Below are 23,699 nucleotides of genomic sequence, written 5' to 3' on the forward strand. Positions count from 1 at the left end.
CAACTCGTTCCTTTTAGACCAGAAACTCTGAAACTCAGGACTAGGACAGTGCTCAGGCCATCCAGACAAAACCCAAGAAAGGACATGTGAAAGTGTGTGATCTGTGCCTGATTCAGCGGCTACATCCCTGGCATTCAGGGAGGACTCGGGCAAGGCTTGAATGGAGAGAATATTGATGGCTGGCATGGGGTCAGCCTCTATTACTGGCAGGGGTAATCTACTGAGGCCATCAGCATGGCCCATTTCCTTCCCAGGCTTGTGAAGTAGGGAAAAATCATATGCAGACAAAAAGATAGACCACCTGAGCATCCTGGGGGAGATGATTTGGGGAGTTTGTTTACGTGTGGTAAACAGTCCCAACAAAGGCTTATGGTCAGTGAAGACCGTGAATTGCCTACCGTATAAAAAATCATGGAATTTTTTAATTCCAGCAACAACAGCTAAGGCTTCCCTGTCTATTTGAGCGTAGTTGCGCTCAGCTGAAGACAATGTCCTGGAGTAATATGCAACAGGAACCTGAGTTCCATCAGCCCTGAGGTGGCTCAGTACAGCACCCATCCCGTAAGGGGAAGCATCACAAGCGATGCACACAGGAAGGGACTCATTGAAGTGAGCAAGTACACTGTTAGAAGTGAGCAAGGCCTTGACCTCATTGAAACTAGCCTCATGTGTTTGTGACCACTGCCACACTACCTGTTTATCTAATAGCCTGTGAAGAGGCTCAGCTACACTAGCCTTGTGTGGAAGAAAGGAATTGTAGAAATTCAGAAGGCCCAGAAAAGCCTGTAGTTCGGCCTTAGACTTTGGCCTAGGGGCTTGCATAATGGCTTTTAGTTTGGATTCAGCAGGATGAATCCCAGCAGCATCAATTTTGAACCCCAGAAACTCAGTAGAAGGCACCCCAATTTTACATTTGTCCTTCTTGAGTTTGAGTCCCGTTTTCCTGAACCTTAATAGGACAGCCCTTAGCCTTTCAGCTAGAATGTGTGTGGAGTCTCCTGCAATTAAGACATCATCAAAATAGGGGCAAACCCCTGGTATACCCCGTAGTGTGTTTTCCATTACGCTTTGGAAAATCCCAGGAGCGACATTTACTCCAAATTGAAGTCTCTTTACCTTGAAAGCCCCTCTGTGGGTCACAATAGTCTGAGCTATAGCAGCGTCATCATCAACAGGCAGCTGTTGATATGCTTGAGCTAGGTCAAGCTTTGCAAAAACGCGCCCCCCCTTGAGGGAGGCCAGGATATGACTGACCACAAGAACAGGATAGGCATGTTGCTGCAATGCCTTATTTAGAGTGCATTTGTAATCAGCACAGATGCGAATGTCCCCATTTGCCTTAAGAGGCGTGACAGTGGAGGTCTCCCATGGACTGGAGTCAACTGGTTCTAGAATTCCTTCTTGGATCAGTTTATCCAATTCAGTGTCAATTTTACTCTTTAAAGCAAAAGGGACCCTTCTTGCTTTAATTCTAATGGGAGTGACCGTGGGGTCTAGCTTTAACGACACAGGGGGTCCTTTGAATGTGCCCAGCTGGGGGCTGAAAACATCTGCAAATTCTTTGGAGACTTCCTGTAGGTCGAGTGTTTGTAGGCTGTTGAGCCCTGTGATGTGTATTCCCAAGGCCTCAAACCACTTGAGTCCTATGAGACTCGTTCGTTCACCCTCTACTACTAGTAGGTCTAGTGGACCCTCAAAATCCTTATACTGTACGTTAAGGGTGGCCTCCCCCTTAACACACACTCTGGAGTTTTGAAAATCCGTTAGCACAATGTCAGAAGGCCTCAACTTGGCCTGGGTTCCGCTGCCGGAACAAATCTTCCTAAATGTGTGCATAGAAATGATCGAAAGTGCAGGCTTCGTGTCCAGTTCCATAGTTAATGGAACCCCTTGTAGCTTCACCTTAAGTGACAGCTTTTTCTTAATGGGCTTGTGTGTGCCTGTCCTTGTAGATGCTTCTTCGCGAAGCGCAAAACCCCACCCTATTCTGGCTGGGGACCCTGGTACCTTTCAGGCGCAATTCTTCCTGAGGTTGTACCTTCTGACGGCCCAGGCACACAGCTGCAATGTGTCCTTGTTTTCCGCACGCCCGGCAGATAGCGGAGCGGAACTTGCAGTCGGCTCTCTTGTGGCGACCTCCACAACCGATGCACTTGGGGAGAGCTGAAGAGCTTCCTCTTGGTTTTCCTTCTTTTGTGGGGTGGAGACGGTCCACTTCCTCGTCCGGATCCTCCTCGGAGTTTCTTTGGACTTCTTCCTGGTGCACGGACGCAGCATCTGGACTGTTTCTGATCGGCCGCATGTTCTTGATGGCGCCGCCCGCTGCTTCTTCTGCGGTGACCTCTCACAAGGCATCTTGGAAAGACAAGTCCTCCTTGGCGAAAAGTCTCTGTTGCAACTCTCAATGCCTTAACCCGCATACAAACCGGTCCCTTAGTCGTTCCTCGAGGTCCTTGAACTCGCAATGTTTGGCGGCTTTCCTCAGTGCGGCGATGTACTCCTTGGCCGATTCTCCGGGTCGTTGATCCCTCTGCTCGAAGGTGTGGCACCATGCGATGATGGACATCTTAGGCTGGAAGTGCTCCTTCAGTAGCTTCTTTAGATCTGCGTAGCTGACAGACTCTAAAGGAACAGGTGCTGTGAGGTTCTCAGCGATTTCGAATGCGTCTTGATCACAAACGCACAGCAGGGTGGCAGCCTTCAAGCTCTCTTCCCTCACCTGGTTCACTTTGAGGTAGTTTTCCACCCTGGCTACGTAGGACTCCCTCCTCCCTGGATGTGAGACGTCGAATTCCGAAAGCCTTCCAATCTTTGCCATTTCGAATCAGGAAGGGTCTATCAGCCAGCCTACCCCCGAATGCGCACTGGATTGGCGGGTAGCTGCCGAGTCAATGCCGTTCCTGCCGCTCCGGACTCACTCGGGTAAGCTTACACCTTTTCTTCTTCGATGTAAGGCAATCCCACCTTCGTCGCCAGTGTTGAGTCCGTCGCGAAATGGTAAGACACGAGAAGCAGTTGTAGTTCTCAGGAAACCTTTTATTCTTCAGTTCAGCTTACATTGGAAAATGGCGGCAACGCCTAAAACTCTCGGCCTCCTTTTATAGGCCTTTCCCGGGTCAATCTGCTACTTTTGGCGGGCCAGCACCCGCGCATGCGCACACGTACTGGCGACAGCCTGTCTGGTCCCGGGCAGCTTGCACCTGCCCGGGACCACCTGCAATGCCCCGAGCCTGCTTGCAAGGCTCAGGACATAACATTAGGGAAGGGGTGGGTCTTGTGTTATTTGAGGTACTGTACATGGAGCTGCCTTTGAAGGCCACTACGAAATTTCAACTGGTCCAGAATGTAGTGGCACAATATGCTGATGTAATACCTCTGCTTTGCAAATTGCATTAGTTACTAGTATGCTTCTGAATGTGATTGATTATGACCTGCATGGCATAGGTCCTAATTATCTGAAGAACTGTTTATCCAGCTGGTATGAGCTGACAGAGTTGGCAGTGACAATTTAACAGTGTCATCTGTTGAGATCCAGGAAGCATGCCTTCTCTGTAATGGTACCTGCTCCTATGCTGATAGTGTTCTGAAAAGCTCCAAAGACCTGAATGTTCTCCCAGACCTTGGGTTAGATGGGTGGGGAGTGTTTGATGGATGCTTGAGGGAGTAGGTACTGGTAGCTGGAGCTGCCATCTGTTTTTGTTCTTTACTCCTTTCTTATCCTTTGTTATTATGTTGTATTTCTTATATGCTATATTTTGTGTGGTTTTATTGTACATTACCCAGAGTCACTTTGGAGTTGGGTGGTGCCTAAATTGAATAAATTAAATGAAATTGAGCAAGGAAAGTCCAGGGAGAAATTGGCTTGCTCAAGGTGACCTTCTCCTCTACAGCTTGTTCATTCCAGATGATTGATCAGCTTAATATTCCTCAACCAGTTGCCCCTGAGGTAGACTTGATTTCTATTCCCATATAGTATGCCTAACCAGCAAGACCAGTGCATTTGCTGGGCACCAAACTGAGGAAGGTTACAGCATTTGTTTATATTATTTTAAGTAATGCTGTCTTACATTTTAATGGTGAAAACTCTTGTGCATGTTTAATGGAGGACTGTTGCCATACTTGTTGAAAACCCAGGCTGCCTTAATTTACGTCAGGCCTGGACTAAGTAAGGTGGGACAGATAAATGTGTGGGAGTAGATAAATTTAAACTGATTTACCTTTAAATTCATGTCAGATCTCTCTCTCTCTCTCTCTCTCTCTCTCTCTCTCTCTCTCTCTCTCTCTCTCTCTCTCTCTCTCTCTCATCTATATCTCCTGTGTAGGTAATAGTTTCCTGCTTGTTCCCCATAAAAGATAAAATTCAATGGCAACTTGGAGGGTCTGCATGCAGCCATTGAATCTTACCTTATTAACCTCTACTTCAAGGTAACTAGAAGTGCTGCTGCTTTTTTTCATAGGCATTGGAACCTCATATTCCACTCTTTTGCAAATCATCTTTGGTTATAAATGGTTTCAGGACTGCACAGAGCAAAATAATACTTTTTGAGTAAACTGTTTCTAGCTTCTACAACCTGCTCAACAGATGTGCTTATCAAAGTCAGAAATGAGCCTTGCCTAACACAGCTGCTAACACATTGTCCATGAGGTAACTTTACAGGCATCCTCTATTAAAGGGCACCGCAGTTCCCCCAGCAGTGGAATGGAGTTGTATATATGCACTACTTACATCTTGATGGTACCATTTCTTTATATCTTAATGTGTTTCTTACTGTTTTTTTAATCTCATACTAAACAAACTAAACATTGTTTACTGAAGAATAAATAAACCAACAGGAGGGGTGAACATAGTGCAGTAGAATAGCCAGAGCACAGAATGTTAAGCTTGAGGAATACCAGCAAAATGTTGGCAAGATTTTTAAGTCTTGGGCTTCCCTCTCTCACATGCCACAAAATACCTTAAATCTCTTAATTTAACCTATTCTTTTTGGTTAATTTCATTGTGAATGCAATATATTCATGATGAATAAATATAGCTCCTATACATGGATAGGAATTGTCTTCTGTGCATGTAATAATTCGGCAAAGTTCAATTTACCCCAACTGTTAGTGATATCTTACAGAACTCTGAAATCATAAGGTTAATTAGTGTTTTCTTATTCTGCTATATTTCTTATACTGGGAAAGGAGAGGAAGTGGGAGATTACATAATTACTGCAGAATATCTGTTAACACTGTACAAATGGGAAGATGAAATTCTAAAATGTAATGTCTAAAACTTTGGCTCTCCCTCTCTAATTTTGCTGTGAAGTAAGTGGACAAAATAACCATGCCTCTTTATGTGCTTGATATATATGCACATAAAAAACAGGATGAGTTTTGTGGCATGGCTGCGGCTGTCATTTTGTCTTTTCTGACCACACCCTATGGACACTTCTGAAACACAATCAAGGAAAACTTTCTCTTACTCTGCTGGATTCCATTCTTATTTGCAGACTTCGTATTATGTGGCTGGTCTCATCACTGAAGCAAAGCCAACTTTACAGATGGCAAAACTATTATCAAAAAATGTGTGGTGGTCCTGTTTTGAGGAAAATACCCAGTGCTTTTTTTGTTAAAAAAAAAAAAAAAGGTGCCGGAACTCACACACATCATACAACCCACCTTGCCTACCCTACAAGGTTCCATCCAAAAAAGGTGTCGGAACTCCGTTCTGGGCGTTCTATGACCAAAAAAAGCCCTGAAAAAAACAGTATATATTTGTCTGTCTGTGTCTGTGCATTTGTTGCTAGCAAGAATTTAGCCAAGCTATTAGCAGGAAGAGATTCTCTGCCTCTTCCTTGGGGCTCCTCACTCATAGCACTGGGGTAAGAAAAGGCTAACTATCCCATTTGTAATAGCTGGATGTTGAAATTGTACAGGAAGGAAACCACCCTAAGTGGTTTCAGGGTTATGGCTATAGAATTTTTTGTCAGTTCCTTGCTCACCTAACAAAATAGTAATATACTGTCATTTGTTCTGCAGGGATGATGGAAACATGGAGTTTAACAAGTGCAATGAAACAGGAAATACACTTGATCCTCTATGCATGCATAGTAATTTTATGCATTTAGCCCCATTTCTGAGACATTATCTTTTCAATTACAATAGTAATAGTATGAAGGAACTTTGGGATAGCGATGTGATGGAGCACAGGAATGGTAAAGTAGTGAAGTTATTTTTCTAATTTATAACTACTTCTTGAAAGTTTTACCATTCTGATCAGGGTTCATATTGCATCAGGTATAAATTCAGCATAATGTGCCTGGACACATGTGAACAAGCACTTTAACCTTGCTCAGCTTTGAGAATCAATATTTTCCTCCCCCCCCCATATTAAAACTTCTTTTTGTTTTCCTTCTACAGGCCTAAGAAATGAATGATTAAGCACGCTCAGAGATAAAGCCTTAAGACAGTGCTGTACGCTATATTTTAAAAGAACAAAGGCAGCTTGTGTTTTCAGAGATTCTAACATTTACTACTTGTTCTTAATATAGAATACGTTTTCTAGATGGCAGAGTACACCAGGAACGGAAGTCGTATTATGACAAACATAACCTCTCAATTTCCACTGGAACTGTGCTTCTCTTTCTGTAGAGGTTTTCTTCATTAAAGAGTTGTTTCTCAATACCGTTTCCCATTCTTCTAGATTTAGTTAAATTTGTATGATTTTTTTTCGTTTGCAAACTTGTATTATGCATTCGTGCCAACCATATGTTTGCCATCTCCCAAAATGATAGTTATAATAATTCTATTGCACTAAATGCACAGTTTGCATTTCACAAGCACACAATAACAGGGAAAGGACTGGAAATAAAACTGCTATTTATGGGCATAGCTAGCGTGCAGCCAGAATTGAAAAACTGAATGGACAGAATTCTCTCATTCCAAAAGGACCTCATAGAGTTAAAACAAAGGTACTGAATTGGATATTCAAATTTATCAGTAGCGTAGACTGTTAATCTATAAAAGGGAAAAATTATGTGTTTGATAAATCATAGTTTACAGCAGAATAAAATATAGGCTTACAAAATTATTTTTATATGATGTAGATTAATAAGCTTATAAAATAGTATTCAAACGTAATACCATTGTTTGCATCCATTTTCTGAAATTGACTACAAGCAGATTCAGGACAATCAAAGTGCTTCTATAATCCTTTTGGTAAATACATCTCTTAAGCACTAAAATAGGATTACAGTATATTATTTAGAATATCTCTCATCCATCCTATGAGGAAGGCTATTTAACTGTTTCCTTTAAAGGGCAAGAGAACAGACGAAAATGGTCTGCTAAGCATGGATGCCCAATCTAAAGCTATTTAAATCCAGATCCTTTTAAGTAATTAAATAACAACAAATATTACTGCTTTTCTCAAATGATTTGTTTAACTTTTGTGCCCTCTTATACTAATTCCATGATAAGTGGGGGCACTGTTTGTGATTAACCTAAGACGTGAACAGGGGATCTTTGCTCACAGCTGTTATTTTGAAATATTCTGGTTTTCTTGCTACTATTTTAGGCACAAAAGTGCAGATCAGACTGGCATGAATGCTAACCTTCTGTTGCCAAGACAGCCTTAGATGTCCTCCTCCTCCTCTGTGTTTGTCCTCCACCCACAAGTTTTCTGTCCCTTGTTGTTTACAGGAGCTTCTGTATACTTTTGATTTTATGATTTATATGATGGGAGGAAGACCTGATTCATGATTCCCATTGGCTTTCTGATCACCTTGACCTAGGAAAACTGTTCCAAAGTTCTCATCTTAGGCAAAATTTTGCCAAATTAGTGTGATGTATTCCCAATGAAACCATGCCAGAAAAGCTTATCATGTCTCATTATAATGTTTTTCTGCTTCAGATTTAGGAGCCTAGAATAATTGTTTAGCTCTGTGCAAAATTATGATAACACCTTTGTGAGACAGCAAAATGGCACTACAGAAGATATTCTGGGCTGAAATCATGGGCAGAATTTCAAAAGGGTTAGATTTGAGATTTCATATGTCATATTTTTCCAACTCCTCTCAGCTATTCTTAGGTCAGTCTTCTCCACGATGATGCCTTCCTGATACCTAAACAGTCTTGATGTTTTGAACTGCTAGAACTACAGATCCAGTCCCTCTGTAACAAAAGTCTGTTCTAGATGATCCTGGCCCTTTCTTGATTAATTACACATTGTTATGGCTTTTAAAAAATAAATGATCTATCTACACTCAGGTGCCTCTCTCCTTGTCCAGGCATCCAGCAGGTTAACTTTCCATCTGGCCAGTGTAGTCCTTAGGCGGTACTATCTGGGTTAGGGTACAGGGGATTGGTACATTTCCCTCCCTGTTTTAGTAGATTAAGTTGTATCAGATTAAGCTTCTCCTTCCCACTGAAATTTGTGGGATCATTTGAATCTGAGTCAGCTTGTTTCTTTTGTATTCCTGGTCTTCTGTTTCAAAGCTTGATTGGCATTTTCTGTTGTTATTTGTGGTGTGTTTTTCTCAGACTGTCCCTCTGTCAAAGTGTGATAACCTCTACTCTAGAGCACTGCTGGTTTATTAAACCCATCACTCTTGGGTCAACTGGAGTTTGTAGTATGTTTTGTCATTTTCATTTATTTATTAGCATAATTGCTATACTGACACATAGCTGTAAGAAGCCTGCATGCCAATGCCTTTGTGGTGGTTGGAATAGGGGGCCTTCTCCTTTTCAGATGGCAAGATTGTTTTCAAGCAATCTTTATATATCTCACTAACCAATATTATGCAATAAAATTCCCTCAATTGGATTGCCAGCTGCTATCAGTGATATGTGATTTTATGGGAAGACAAGTATCTGCTTAAGGTATCAGAAGCTTGTCTTGTTGATATGTTACCTTTCCAGTTAAAAAGAGATCCTGAATTCTTCTCCTAACTGGCCTTCTCCTAAAGGATAGAAGGCCAGACAGAGGAAATAGAGTTGAAAACATTTTATTTGCTGTGTATGCACAATGTGATTAGTGAGGATTCAAGCATCTATTATGAACTCTATAATAAAATATTGTGGCAAATATTTTTCTTTCTTAATTTTGCCTCCCAGTCTACTACTATTATTAGCAGTACTCTTAATAGTACTCCTCCTCAATTCCCTTATTGGGAAAATGCTTTGTAGCTCTTAATTTCATCACATATTATTAAAGAGAAGACAAATCAATGTGCCTGATAAACAAAGGAGCAGAGAAAATCTTTCTTGGTTAAGTCAGTAACCATGCTAGGAGAGATGATGGGAAGTCCAAACATCTCTGAAGAGCACCAAGATGCTGATTCTTGAATTATGAATATTATCATCATGAAATATAACTTATTTCTGAACAATGCAATACATATATTAAATTGGAGCTAATGTCTTCTGTCTGACAGCTTTCTCTGCTTGTGATCTGAGCCTGGCACAGTAAATTAAAAGTGCAGGAGGTCTGCAACCTGGTGGACTTTGAAATGTTTGTTAGCTTGCCCAAAGCATAAGCATTTTCCTGGCAAGGCAGAATAATCCCTATTCCATCAAAAGAGGATTAAATCTCTTCCCACTCTCTTCCAAACTACCCTGGGGGCCTTTAAAACTCAGGCTGTGTTTCAGAGCAACCAAGAATGCTGCTGACACCTACTAGAATGCAACACTGGCAATGTAGCCTGTAATCCATTCTGGCACAGGATCATTTGGGGAGTGGAGCTATGGAGGCAATCAAAATACCCTGCATCTACATGTTCCCCTTTACAAGTATAGCTGTGGATATGTCTTTAGAAATAGTATATACTTGACAGGAGAGATGAACTGAAAGATCAGAAGTTAGAATCAAAGTGTGTGAAAAATGCAGAGTATATTTGTTCAGCTGAATGCACAGCAGTCAGAATCTACTATAGATTTTGAAAAGGGGCACATTTTCTTGGGACTTCTCCCTTTTGCCAAATCCTGTGGGCCCTCATTATGCAGCTGCTCATTACAGACCCTTCTCAGGAAGGCGAAGCTCTTAAACTAAATAAGGATCTGTTTCATTGACTTGACACCTAAGAAAGGAAAAGTGGATGACATGATCCCCTTGACTTATCAGTTGACACTTGGCACCTCTGAAAGAAGATCCTTTTTGCAGGGTTGCTCCTGCTTTGCAGAGGGAAAAAAAAAAGATTCACCATAAGGACAATTTTTAGTTGTCAAATAGAGAAAAGAAAAGAAAAAAGAAAAGAGAAAAGAAAAAAGAAAAAGGCAAGCCATTAAAAAGTTATGGATCTGTAGATGTACTTTAAAATTTCTGGAAGTTAGATTATTGTGAGTAGATGTAGTTAATTTAAACTAAAGCCAGGCAATAAATAACTTTTAGAAGAACTTATGTTTATATGATTTAAGACATTCTCCCAACCTGGGTTCCCTCAGTATGCATCATCTAAAGCTCCCAGAATTCAAAGACAACAAACAGGGAGTGGTGGTTGACTCTAGAAGTTTTTTTTTTTTTTAAATTGTGTGCTTCCTTAAAAGCAAAGTTTTCTCAGAGTGGCTTTTAACTCCAATATGAAAAGCACCATGTTGAAGAAAATTATTTTAGAGGAAGTAGGTTCAGGATAGACATTGTTAACTGTGTGAGCTGTCAGCCAGTGGAATAGATTGACATGAGAGTTCTCTTCTACAAGTAGAGCTGGATGGTCATCTCTTAGAGATGCACTAAGTGAACAATGCAATTATAAAATCCTGTTCATTGGACCTATGTACGTTCCCAGTTGTCTAGCAACCACACAGGACTATTCTGGCAAAGAAGCAGTTGCTATAGCAGTGTTTCTGGCTGTGGAATTCTGGGAGTTGAAGTCCACATGCCTTAAAATTGTCAAGGTTGAGAAACACTGCTGTGGCTAGGGGATCCTGCACCAAGGAGGGGCTTGGACTAGAGGATTTCTAACTCTTATGATTCTATAATTCTATGAATAAGGAGATGCAAATATCTACTCAATAAACTGACATTGTTAAATAACTTGCATGGCACCGCACGGATATTACTGAATTAAATCAGGCTTAATTTTTTTTTTACAGATATAGGGCCTTGGCTGATCCACCAATCTTTATGAGCTGAAGCCAAGTTAAAGTGTTACCTTTAATCATCTGAATTTTGTTGAAGATTCTACCTTGAAATCCAAAGTATACTTATCTAGGAATTAGCTCCCTTAACTTCATTCTACTATTTTCTGAAGTCACCTGAAATAAAATCATAATGGGTTTGTGCAAAGTGCGTGCACGTGTGTGTGACTGCACTCTTTGGTGCATATATCATTATCCTACTTCACAATGATGAATTAATTCCATAAACTGCTGGGGTGTACCCATTGTGAACTTGTATCTCTGGTAGCTGGCCTAAAAATTTTTCCCAAGAAAAGGCAGGTAATATATATTTAGTAATGTCAAAACTTACTTAACAAACAAAAATGTATTTGAGTACTTAAAAAGGTTTAGATATGAGTTAGTATTTTATTTATTATTTATTTAATAATATTTTATTTATTAATTTAATAAAACTGGCTAATAAAATTCAGGACAATTTATCTTGCACAATACATAGACAGGTATAGGCACCCACTTGTATGCATACGAATAGAATGGAACAGAACAGAACGGAATGGAACGGAACAGAACAGAATAGAGCTGAAAGGGACCTTGGAGGTCTTCTAGTCCAGCTCTCTGCTCAAGCAAGAGAACCTATACCATCTCAGACAAGTGACTATCTAGTCTCTTCTTAAAAATCTCCGGTGATGGAGCGCCCACGATTTCTGGAGGCAAGCTGTTCCACTGGTTAATTGTCCTCACTGTCAGAAAGTTTCTCCTTAATTCCAGACTGCTTCTCTCTTTTGATCAGTTTCCAACCATTGTTTCTCATCCTTCCCTCTGGTGCTTTGGTGAATAACATGACCCCCTCCCCTTCTTGATGGCAGCACCTCAAATACTGGAATACTGCTATCATGTCTCCCCTATTTCTTCTTTTCTTTAGACTAGCCAAACCCAAGTCCCGCAGCTGTTCTTCATATGTTTTAATCTCCAGGCCTTTAATCATCTTAGTTGCTCTTCTCTGAATTTTCTCCAAACTCTCAACATCTTTTTTGTGATATGGTGACCAGAATTGGCTGCAGTATTCCAGGTGTGGTCTTACAAGGGTTTTATAAAGCGGTACTAATACTTTGCATGATCTTGATTCTATGCCTCTATTTATACAACCCAGGATTGTATTAGCTTTTTTGATTGCTGCTACACACTCCTGGCTCATAGTCAAGTGATTAACACTAGGACTCCAAGGTCCCTCTCACAGTTACTGTTTTCGAATCAAGACTTGCCCAATCTGTACTTGTACCTTTTATTTTTCCTGCCTAAATATAAAACTTTGTTTTTCTCCACATTGAAACTCATTTTGTTGGATAGGGCCCATTTTTCAAGTTTGTCAAGATCTTTTTGGATCCTGAGTTTGTCTTCTGGGATGTTGGCCACTCCTGTTAGTTTGGAGTCATCTGCAAATTTGATGAGTTCCCCTTCAATTCCCTCATCTAAGTCATTTATGAAGATATTGAAGAGTACTGGGCCTAAGATGGAATCTTGTGGTACTCCACTGCTTACTTCTCTCCATGTGGATGTGGTGCCATTGAGGACTATTCGTTGAGTACAGTTTGCCAGCCAGCTACAGATCCATCTGATGGTGATATTGTCTATTCCACTTTTTTCTAGCTTACCAAGGAGTAGGTTGTGGTCTATTTTATCAAATGCCTTACTGAAGTCTAAGTATACTACGTCCACAACATTTTGCTGGTCTATTAGTTTAGTCAGTTTATTGAAGAATGAAGTAAGATTGGTTTGGCATGATCTGTTTTTAACAAACCCGTGCTGGCTACTAGTTATAACTTTGTTTTCTTCTGGTTGTTCGCACATCTGTTTTTTGTTTATATTTTCTAGGATCTTCACAGGTATTGATATTAAACTGATTGGTCTGTAGTTTCCTGGGTCCATTTTTTTCCCCTTTCTTGAAGATGGGAACCACATCAGCCCTTTTCCAATCATCAGGTACTTCCCTGGTGCTCCAGGATTTATGAAAGATGTGGTGCAATGATTCTGAGATAACATCTGCCAGCTCCTTCAGGACTCTGTTGGGTCATAGTGGTGGGATTCAAATACCTGAACAAACAGTTCTATTATGTGATGCAGGCCTGGCCCTTCGATGCCTAGAGCGGACTTTCGGGAGTGGCATCATGCACTTCTGGTGGGCCATTCTAGGCCTGGGAGGCCTCCTCCAGGCCTCTGATGCCTAGAACAAACTTCCAGAAGTGGCATCAGTGCACTTCCAGTGGGCCGTTCTAGGCCTGGGAGGCCTCCTCCAGGATCCGATGCCTAGAACAGACTTGCAGAAGTTGCATCAATGTACTTCTGGTGGGCTGTTCTAGGCCTGGGATTGGCCTGGGAGGCCTCCAAGGCCTAGACTGGACTTCCAGAAGCCAGCTGGTTCTCCAAATCCAGGTAAATTTAGCTACCAGTTCTCCTGAACCAGTGCGAACTGACTGAATCCCACCACTGGTCACAGTGATTTATACTTGTCAAGGTTGGATAGGTGTTCTCTTACTATTTTCTTGCTTATTTTAATTTTTGTTTCTAGTTTGTCTTTTGCAGTGGTTTTTTTGGTATGTTGGGCTATAGTTTCTTTTTGTATGAAGACTGATACAAAGTATGAGTTAAGCAGCTTTACTTTCTCCCTGTTGTCTGTTATTTCTTTGCCATTTTCTCTCTTTAGTGGACCTACAGTTTCCTTGACTTTTTCTTGTTATTAATGTTGTGGAAGAAACTTTCTTTTAATTATCCTTGATTTCTGTTGCAAATCTTTGTTTGTTCTGAGCTTTTGCTTTCCTGACTTCATCTTTGCAGGTTCTGGCTGTCTGCTGATAATCGGCCTTAGTTATGTGTCCCTCTTTCCATTTTTTTGTATTTGTCCTTTTTGTCTTTTAGTTTGTCAGAGAGATCTTTGTGCAGCCATGCTAGTTTCTTTTTGAATTTCTTGTTTTTCTTTTTTAGTGGAATTGTGCTGATACGTTCTAGGTAATTATGCCTATTTTTTCTATCCCTTTTCTGCCTGTTTGTGCTTTTTTTGTGCCTTGCTATTTTTGTATGATAAAAGCATGTGGTAGTATGCCCTTTGGTTTTAAGAGAAAAAAAACTGCAGTTTATATTTTTTTTTTTTTTTTTTTTTTTTTTATTAAAAGTTTTATAAATTTTACAAAAAAAAACAAGAACAATACAGAACAAAAAACAACATATACAAAAGAAAAAAAAAATTAAACAATACATATAAAAAAAACCCCCCACCCCACACCCCTCCCAAAAACCCTCCCTTCCCCCCCCCTGAGCTTCCCAGAGCAGAATATAGGCTTAAGAAATAATAATAATAAAAAAAAAAAATAAAAATTAAATTAAAAACTTTATATTTATATATATAAAAAAGATATCTATAATATATATAAAAATAAAACTTATGAAAAAGCTATATAATATTTTTGTATACCCAATCTAAATTGTATAAATTTTATCCATTTGTCCCAGATAGCAAAAAACTTCTCTTGCGTTTGTTGCTTTAAGAAAGCCGAAATCTTTGCCATTTCTGCCAGATAAGCTACTTTAAAAAACCATTCCTGCAATGTAGGCAAAGATTCCTTCTTCCAATATTGTCCAATTAACAGCCTCGCGGCTGTGATCAAGTTTAACATCAATACAACCTCCTTTGTATCACAATCTGTAACAATACCTAACAAAAATAATTGCGGAGTAAATTTTACCCTCCTTCTAAAAATTCTCTGGATATTCCACCATATTTTGATCCAAAATGCTTTTATCTCTCTACATGACCACCAAATATGATAATAGGAAGCCTCCTTATAACCACATCTCCAACATTTAGGTTGCACGTCAGGGTACATGTAAGACATTTTTTGTGGATCAAGGTGCCATCTATAAAACATTTTATAAAAATTCTCCCTTAGATTCTGTGCTTGAGTAAATTTGACATTTCTCACCCAAATAGTTTCCCAGGTGTCCAATGAAACTGGCTCACCAAAGTTCTGCGCCCATCTAATCATACAATCTTTAATTAGTTCCTTTTCTGAGTCCAATTCAACTAAAACCCCGTAAATTCTCTTAATGTGGGTTTGTCTTTGATCCCTCAGTTGCTTAATAAGATTTTCATCTTCTCTAAGAAAACCCACCTTACAATCCATCTTCCATCTATCTAGTAGTTGCCTATATTGGAACCAAGAATAAGTAAAATTTTCTTGTGCTAATTCTTCCCGTGATTTTAATTGCCAGTTTTGTCCATCCCATTTAAGTAACTGTCTGTAAGACACCATATCCATTTTAACCCCTCTTTTTATTCCTTCTATCGCATGCCAAGGTATAGCCCATAATGGTACTTTAAAATCACTTTTATAATATTTTCTCCAAATCCTAAGTAAAGAAATTCTTAAAATATGAGATTTAAAAGCCCAATCTATTTTTTTATTAAATATTAAATAGGCATGCCACCCATAAAGTAAATCCCATCCCTCTAGATAAAGTATCTCAGAATTTGTCAAATTTACCCAGTCACTAATTAATGTTAAAACCACCGCATCATAATATAATTTCAAATTTGGTACCTTGAGTCCGCCCCTCTCACGGAAGTCTTGCATAATTTTGAACTTAACCCTTGGTTTTTTCCCTGCCCAAATAAATTTATTGAGACCCTTCTGCCACTCATTTAAATTAATCTCATTTTTCAAAATTGGTAACATTTGAAACAAAAAAAGAAACTTGGGTAGAATATTCATTTTTATCACTGCAATTCTTCCCATGAGGGATAATTGCAGCTTTTCCCAATTCTTCAAGTCTTTCTGTACCCCGACCCACAACCTTTCATAATTATTTTTAAATAGTTTTGCATTAGAAACAGACAGCATCACCCCCAAATATTTTACCTTATTAACAATCTCAAAACCCGTCGAGTTAACCAAAATCTGCTTCTCCTGACTCGACAAATTTTTAGGTAAAATTTTAGTCTTATTTACATTAATCTTAAAACCCGAGACCAAACCATAATGGTGAATCAACTGTAATAAGTTTACTACAGAATAATCAGGTTGCGACAAAGTAACAACCAAGTCATCCGCAAAAGCTCTCAACTTATATTCTTTTTTATTAACATATATTCCTTTAATTTCCTGAGACTCTCGAATTTTAATCAATAATATTTCCAATGTTAAAACAAACAACAATGGCGATAAAGGACACCCCTGTCTAGTACCTTTCTCTATTGTGAAAACCTCCGACAAACCTCCATTAACAATAAGTTGTGCTGTTTGTTTTTGATATATTACCTTAAGGGCTTGTAATATGTTTTCACCAAAATTCATTTCTTCCATTACTCTTAGCATAAAATGCCAATTCAGTTGGTCAAATGCTTTTTCAGCATCTAAAAATATGAGCCCTGCAGGAACTTGGTTGTTCTTATCTAAGTATTCTAATAAGTTAATAATTTGTCTAACATTGTTTTTCATATACCTTCCTGTTATAAACCCTGATTGATCTTTATGCACAAGATGATGCACCACCCTCATAAGCCTATTTACCAAAATTTTTACAAATATCTTATAATCCACGTTTAAAAGAGATATAGGCCTATAGTTTTTTGGTAAAGTAAGATCTTGATCCTCCTTTGGAATCAATGATATAAAAGCACTACGCCATGAAGGAGGAATCTCTAAACCCTGTAAGATACCATTAAAAAGATCATTTAATGGTTGAATCATCTCCTCCATTAAAGCTTTATAATAAACAGCTGTTAACCCATCCGTACCCGGTGCTTTCCCTAATTTCAATTGTTGAATTGCTGAGGCGATTTCCTCCTTAGTAATTAAACCATTAATTTCATATTTCTGATCCTCAGTCAGTTTAGGAAAACTTGCCTCAGCTAAATATTTATTTATATCTAACAGTTGTACATTAGTAGATTTGTATAGGTTTTGATAATAATCCAAAAAAGATTTTTTAATTAATTCCTTCTGAGAAACTAGTTTACCCTTATAATTTATTTTCTCTATTATTCTCAGTCTCTGTTTCTTTCTTAATTGATAAGCCAACCATCTCCCCGGCTTATTAGCATTACAAAATGTATTTTGTTTCATAAATAATAAATTGGTTGCAGCTTGATCTGCTATCAACATATTAAATTGTGACCTTAATAACTTTACAGATTCTTTAGTACTTTCATCAGAAGGATTTAGAATCAAAGCCCTTTCTTTTAGTTTAATTTCATCTTCAAGTTCTCTACGTTTCTGAGTCTGATTTCGCTTATAAAAATTATTCATTTTTATCAAAACACCGCGCATAAATGCTTTACCTGCATCCCATACCATTGACATTGAAGTCCCCTTATACATATTCAAAGCAAAATAGTCCTTTAAACACTCCTTTAGTTTTTGAACATTCTTCTCTTGTCTAAACAAATTTTCATTAACTCTCCAGGATCTTCTTTCCTCTTTCTCTTGAATCAACTCCATCCAAACTGGACTATGATCCGTCAGTGATCTAGGAAAAATCTTTACATTCTTTACTTTATTATACAAATCCGTGGTAATCAAGAAAAAGTCAATTCTTGAAAAAGATTGGTGTCTGTCAGAAAAAAAAGTAAAGTCTCTCTCCTCTTGATTACGTTCCCGCCAATAGTCCCTTAATTCCCAGTCTTCTTTCATATCAAAAAAGGCTTTAGGTAGCCTTGCTTGTTTAAGAAAAGGAGAGGAACCTTTCTTATCCCTTTGTGTATCTAAGACACCATTCCAATCACCCATTAATACCACCGATCTATAATCAAGCAAAGTTATTTTTTGGTGTAACTGTTTATAAAATTGTTCCTGTTGTTGATTTGGAGCATAAAGTCCAACTATAAGTACTTTCTTACCATAAATACCAAGTTCAATCATCACATATCTCCCCTGGGGATCTGATTCTACCAGACAAGCTGGCAGGTTTTGTTTGACATATATAACAACTCCCCCTTTCTTCCCAGGTGCAGGAGATATAAAATGAGATCCCAAACGAGCATTAACTAAATATTTCTGATCTTTAAGTAGAATATGAGTTTCCTGTAAACAAATAACATCATTGGTATGTTGTTTCAAATAATAAAAGATTTTTTTCCGTTTCTGAGGAGAATTCAATCCATTAACATTCCAGGTCAAAAACTTTGCCATCTCCCTTGGCACGCAGCCTGGAGAAGACACCATCAAACTCTGACAGAGCTGCGTGTGTTGCATAACTCTTGGGTCTTGCTCCTCCCACCGGCGGTGATGCACTTCCAGGAGAATTCTCTTTGGGCTCTTTTTTACGTTGCTCTTTCTCTTTACGCTTATAAGCTGCACGAGTCATCCTCTGCTCTTTAGCCTCCGTTTTGGCGTTGCTTTGCCACTTCTATCATCCCTGCGGAAACCAAATCTAGTGCCTCAGATTGCTGCTCAGGTTCCTTAGCACTCAAAGATTTCCGACCAGATGAAGTTGAGCCTGCACTCAGGACCGAAGTATAGAAATCTCTAGCTTTGTCAACTGTGTTCAATCTGTAACGTGTCCCAGCATGGCTCAAAACGATACCCATCGGAATTTCCCATCTGAATGGCATCGATCTAGCTTTAAGCTCATTGGTTAAAAAAGCAAAGTCTTTCCTACTTCTTAAAATTTTAGATGGGATTTCCTTTAGAATGATGACATCTTGGGCGGCAATCTGAAATCTTTTGTTGTAAAAAGCTTGTATAATCTCATTCCGCAGGGACTTCTTTGTAAAGTAAATCACCACATCTCTGGGCAAATTCTTCTGCTTAGCAATCCAGGAGTTGAGTCTATAAATTTTTTCTACTTCTCTCTGTAATTCTCCTTTATCCATATCCAAAGCCAGCGCCAGATCACTAAGAACCACCTCCATCAAATCTTGATTCATATCTTCCTTGAGGCCTCTAATCCTCAGAGCATACTCCATTTGTCTGTATTGAAACATCAAAATATCTTCTTGTGAGGAGTCCACCTTCCTTTCCACGTCTTGAATTTTGTCATCTAAAGAGTCAACTTTGTCTTCCACTTCCTCAAGCCTTGCATCGAGCTTAACCACCACAGTAGCCAAACCTGAAACAGCTGCCAGTATATCTTGTCGTAATTCATTATTATTTTCTTGCAATTTAGACTTTATCCCCGTTATCTCTTCTTTGAGATCAGATTTAATTTCTGATTTAATCTGTGAAACAAATTGAGTCATTTCCTCTCTCATTTGAACTACAATCTCTCCCATTATGCCTCTAACCTCTTGCACTGAAAGTCCAGGTAGAGGAGGGGAGGGTGGTGGCTGAGCCGGTGGTGCATGTTTAGATTGTTGTTGTAGCTGTGCAGTGGAAGTTATAGGAGAAGAAATAACCTTGGGTACTGAGGAAGGCTGCTGCCTCTTTGAAGCCATTTTAAAAAGCACAATTGTCACTTCCCTTTCCCCTCCAGCCAAAAAGGGAGGAGGAAAAAAAGAAAAAAAGAATTTTTAAAAAGAGACAAACTATAATCATTAAAAGTCCAGAATAAATCCCAAGAATAAGTAAAAAGAGCAAACAATTCAAAAAAAAAAAATTCTAAGCCAAAAGCAAAAGCAAAAGCAAAAAACAATCCTTAAAAAGGGAAAGTAAAACAAAAGAGAAAGGAAAAAAAAACTCCGACACTTTCAAAACGCCATCTTAAGTCCTTTCACTAGTATAACAAAGAAAAGGAGGAAAAATAGTAAAAATCAAAAGATAAAAAAATAAACACCTAAAATATAAGAAAAAGTCCTTTAAACTGCTCCGTCCGTTTAAAAATTACTCACCAAAATGCTGTAAACACGGAGATAGAAGCGGCGGTTTCTTTTGCTTCCAAGGAAGCAAAAACAGCTGGGAGGCGGAGATCAGCAAGAGCTCCGAGGGAACACTCCTTTCACCCCCTCTAGAAATAAATCCAGAGGGGGTTCAGGGGTTCTACCTCTACTCTTGCGTTCTCTATCCCTTCCCTTTGCCCGGGAAGGGATTTCCGAGCCGCGGGCCAGCTGATGCGCGCTGCGCTCCGCGGCTCTGACACTTCCCCAGCTGGACGGCTAAAAGCTAGCCGCCATCGCCGTCGCCTCCCACCGGAAGCTGTAAACTGCAGTTTATATTGAAGTTAAAAGTTAATGTTAGGATAGGGCTATTTAACAAAGGGAAGGGCTGCTTTCTTCTCAACAAGGAATTTGCTTTTAGCTTTCTGCTCTCTGCCTAAAAATTCGTCCCTATACTTCCTTTTCTTAATTTATTCCTTATTTAACTCTATCTGTTGTGACCTGAGCCTGCAAAGGCAGGCTCGGGACGTTGCAACAGTCCCGGGCAGTTGCAAGCTGCCCAGGACCAGACTGGCTGGCGCCAGCACTTGCACGCATGCGTGAAATGCAAAGCATGCCAAATGTTGCCGTTTGGCCCAGGGATTGTCTTTAAGAGAAGGTGAGAGGCTTGTGTGTCTCGGCGTTGTAACAGGGCTGCTGAACACCAATAAAGAGGCTCCTGAGAACTACCAAATGACTCATGAAGTTATTGCCTTTCGCTGAGGACTCAACACTGGCGAAGAAGATGGGATGCTTTACAATTACTTCAAACAATTGTAAGCTTACCCTGGAGTCCTGAAGCAGCAGGAAACGGCGTTAAATTCAGCAACTGCCTGCCAATACAGCAAACGTTGGAGGTAAGCTGGCTGATAGACCCTTCCTGTACTACTGAAGATGGCAAAGATAGGAAGACTTTCTGAGTTCGAAGTTACGCATCCGGAAAGATGGGAGTCTTATGTGGCCAGAGTAGAAAACTATCTCAAGGTCAATCAAGTGAGAGAAGATGGCTTAAAAGCTGCCACCCTGCTGTGTGTTTGTGGTCAAGATGCATTTGAGATCGCTGAAAATCTAGCAGCACCTGCACCTCTAGAATCTGTTACCTACACAGACTTAAAGAAATTGCTAAAGGAACATTTCCAGCCCAAGTTGTCTGTCATTGCTTGGCGCCATACTTTTGAACAGAGGGATCAACGGGCTGGTGAATCAGTTAAAGAGTTCATTGCTGCATTGAGAAGAGCAGCTAAGCCTTGCGAGTTTAAAGACTTAGAAGAAAGGCTGAGAGACAGATTTGTATGTGGAGTGAGACACAGAGACTTGCAGCAGAGACTTTTTGCCAAGGAAGACTTATCATTCCAAGATGCCTTGAGAGAGGTTACTGCAGAAGAGGCAGCAGGTGGGGCAATCAAGAATATGAGGCCTATCAGAAGTACTCCAGAAGCTGTGTCCATGCACCAGGAGGAAGTCCAAGGGAGCTCAGAAGAGGATCCTGATGAAGAAGTAGACCGTCTCTACCCAACAAAAGAAGGGAAGCAGAAGGAAGGCAAAGAAAAGTCTTCAGCTGTCCCCAAGTGCTTCGGGTGTGGAGGTCGCCACAAGAGGACCGACTGCAGGTTTCGCTCTGTTATCTGTAGAGCATGTGGAAAGCAAGGCCACATTGCAGCTGTGTGTCTGGGCCGTCAGAAGGTACAACCCTGAGAAGAATTGCGCCTGAAAGGTACCAGGGTCCCCAGCCAAAACAGGGTGGGTTTCTGTGCTTCACGAAGAAGCATTTATAGGACAGGCATACACAAACCTATCAAGAAAAAACTGTCACTTAAGGTGAAGTTGCAAGGAGTTCCATTGGTCATGGAACTGGTCACTGGGTCTGCACTTTCAATCATTTCCATACACACATTCAGAAAGATTTGTTCTGGTAGTGGATTTCAGGCCAAGCTTAGGCCTTCTGACATTGTGTTAACAGACTTTCAAAACTCCAGAGTGTGTGTTAAGGGGGAGGCCACCCTTAATGTACAGTATAAGGATTTTGAAGGCCCATTAGATGTATTGATAGTAGGGGGTGAGCGAACGAGTCTCATAGGACTCGATTGGTTTGAGGCCTTGGGAATACATGTTACAGAGCTCAATAGCTTGCAAACAGTAGATCTACAGGAAGTCTGCAAAGAATTTGCAGATGTTTTCAGCCCACAGCTGGGCACATACAAAGGGCCCCCTGTGTCCTTAAAACTAGACCCCACTGTCACTCCTGTCAGAGTAAAAGCAAGAAGGGTTCCTTTTGCTTTAAAAGGGAAAATTGATATTGAATTGGACAAATTGATTCAGCAAGGAGTTTTAGAACCTGTTGATTCCAGTCATTGGGAGACCCCCATAGTCACACCTCTTAAGGCTAATGGGGACATTCGCATCTGTGCAGATTACAAATGCACTCTGAATAAGGCATTGCAGCAACATGCCTATCCTGTACCTGTAGTCAGTCATATCCTGGCCTCCTTCAAGGGGGGGGGGCGTGTTTTTGCAAAGCTTGACCTAGCTCAGGCTTATCAACAGCTGCCTGTTGATGAAGCTGCTGCAGTAGCACAAACCATTGTAACCCACAGGGGGGCATTCAAAGTAAAGAGATTACAATTTGGAGTAAATGTGGCTCCTGGAATTTTCCAAAGCATAATGGAAAACACACTGAGGGATATACCAGGGGTTTGCCCCTATTTTGATGATGTCTTAATTGCTGGAGACTCCACCCAAAATTTAGCTGAGAGATTGAGGGCTGTCCTGCTGCGGTTCCGGAAAACGGGCCTCAAACTCAAGAAGGACAAATGTAAAATTGGGGTGCCTTCTACAGATTTTCTGAGATTCAAAATTGATGCCAGTGGGATTCATCCTGCTGAGTCCAAATTAAAGGCCATCATGCATGCTCCTAGGCCTAAGTCCAAGGCCGAACTACAGGCTTTTCTGGGCCTTTTGAATTTCTATAATTCATTCATTCCTAACAAGGCTAATGTAGCTGAACCACTTTAAAGGCTTCTGGATAAACAGGCAGTGTGGCAGTGGTCGCAAACACATGAAGCAAGCTTCAATGAGGTTAAGGCCTTACTCACATTTAACAATGTGCTTGCACATTTTAATGAAACTCTTCCTGTGTGCGTCGCTTGTGATGCTTCTCCGTATGGGGTGGGAGCAGTTCTCAGCCACCTTAGGCCGGATGGAACTCAGGTTCCTGTTGCATATTACTCCAGAACCTTGTCTTCTGCTGAGCGAAACTACGCCCAGATAGACAGGGAGGCTTTAGCTGTTGTTGCTGGAATTAAAAAATTCCATGATTTTTTGTATGGCAGACATTTCACGATCTTTACTGACCATAAGCCTTTGTTGGGGCTGTTTACCACAAACAAACAAACTCCCCATATCATCTCCCCCAGAATGCTGAGATGGTCAATCTTTCTGTCAGCCTATGATTTTTCTCTAATTCACAAACCTGGGAAAGAAATGGGCCATGCTGATGGCCTCAGTAGATTACCCCTGCAAGTAGTAGAGGCTGATCCTGCCCCTGCCATCAACATTCTTTCAATTCAGGCATTGCCTGAGTCACCATTAAATGCCAGGGATGTGGCTGCTGAATCTGCCACAGATCTCACACTCTCTCGTGTCTTATCTTGGGTTGTGTCTGGATGGCCAGAGAGTTGTCCAAGCGCTGAGTTTCAGAGTTTCTGGCTTAAGAGGAACGACTTATCCACTTTCCAGGGTTGTCTGCTGTGGGGCAGCAGAG

General features: G+C 40.3%; 1 protein-coding gene across 7 annotated transcripts in view; it reads left to right on the plus strand.

The window, feature by feature from the left end:
• DPF3 (double PHD fingers 3) overlaps window positions 1-23,699 on the plus strand; it is a 243,535-nt gene that overhangs the window by 38,796 nt on the left and 181,040 nt on the right. Inside the window, exon 1 of one of the 7 annotated variants that reach the window (XM_039334066.1) lies at window positions 4,370-4,425. The exons of the other annotated variants lie outside the window; for them this stretch is intronic. Within the exon in view, the coding sequence (XP_039190000.1) occupies window positions 4,385-4,425 (41 nt within the window). The 5' untranslated portion in view covers window positions 4,370-4,384. Of the gene's footprint in view, window positions 1-4,369; window positions 4,426-23,699 lie in introns of those variants that run through there. 7 annotated transcript variants of the gene reach the window in all.

Source organism: Crotalus tigris, unplaced genomic scaffold, assembly GCF_016545835.1.
Source record: "Crotalus tigris isolate CLP2741 ecotype Arizona unplaced genomic scaffold, ASM1654583v1 scf7180000017545.3456711, whole genome shotgun sequence".
Lineage (NCBI taxonomy): Eukaryota > Metazoa > Chordata > Lepidosauria > Squamata > Viperidae > Crotalus > Crotalus tigris.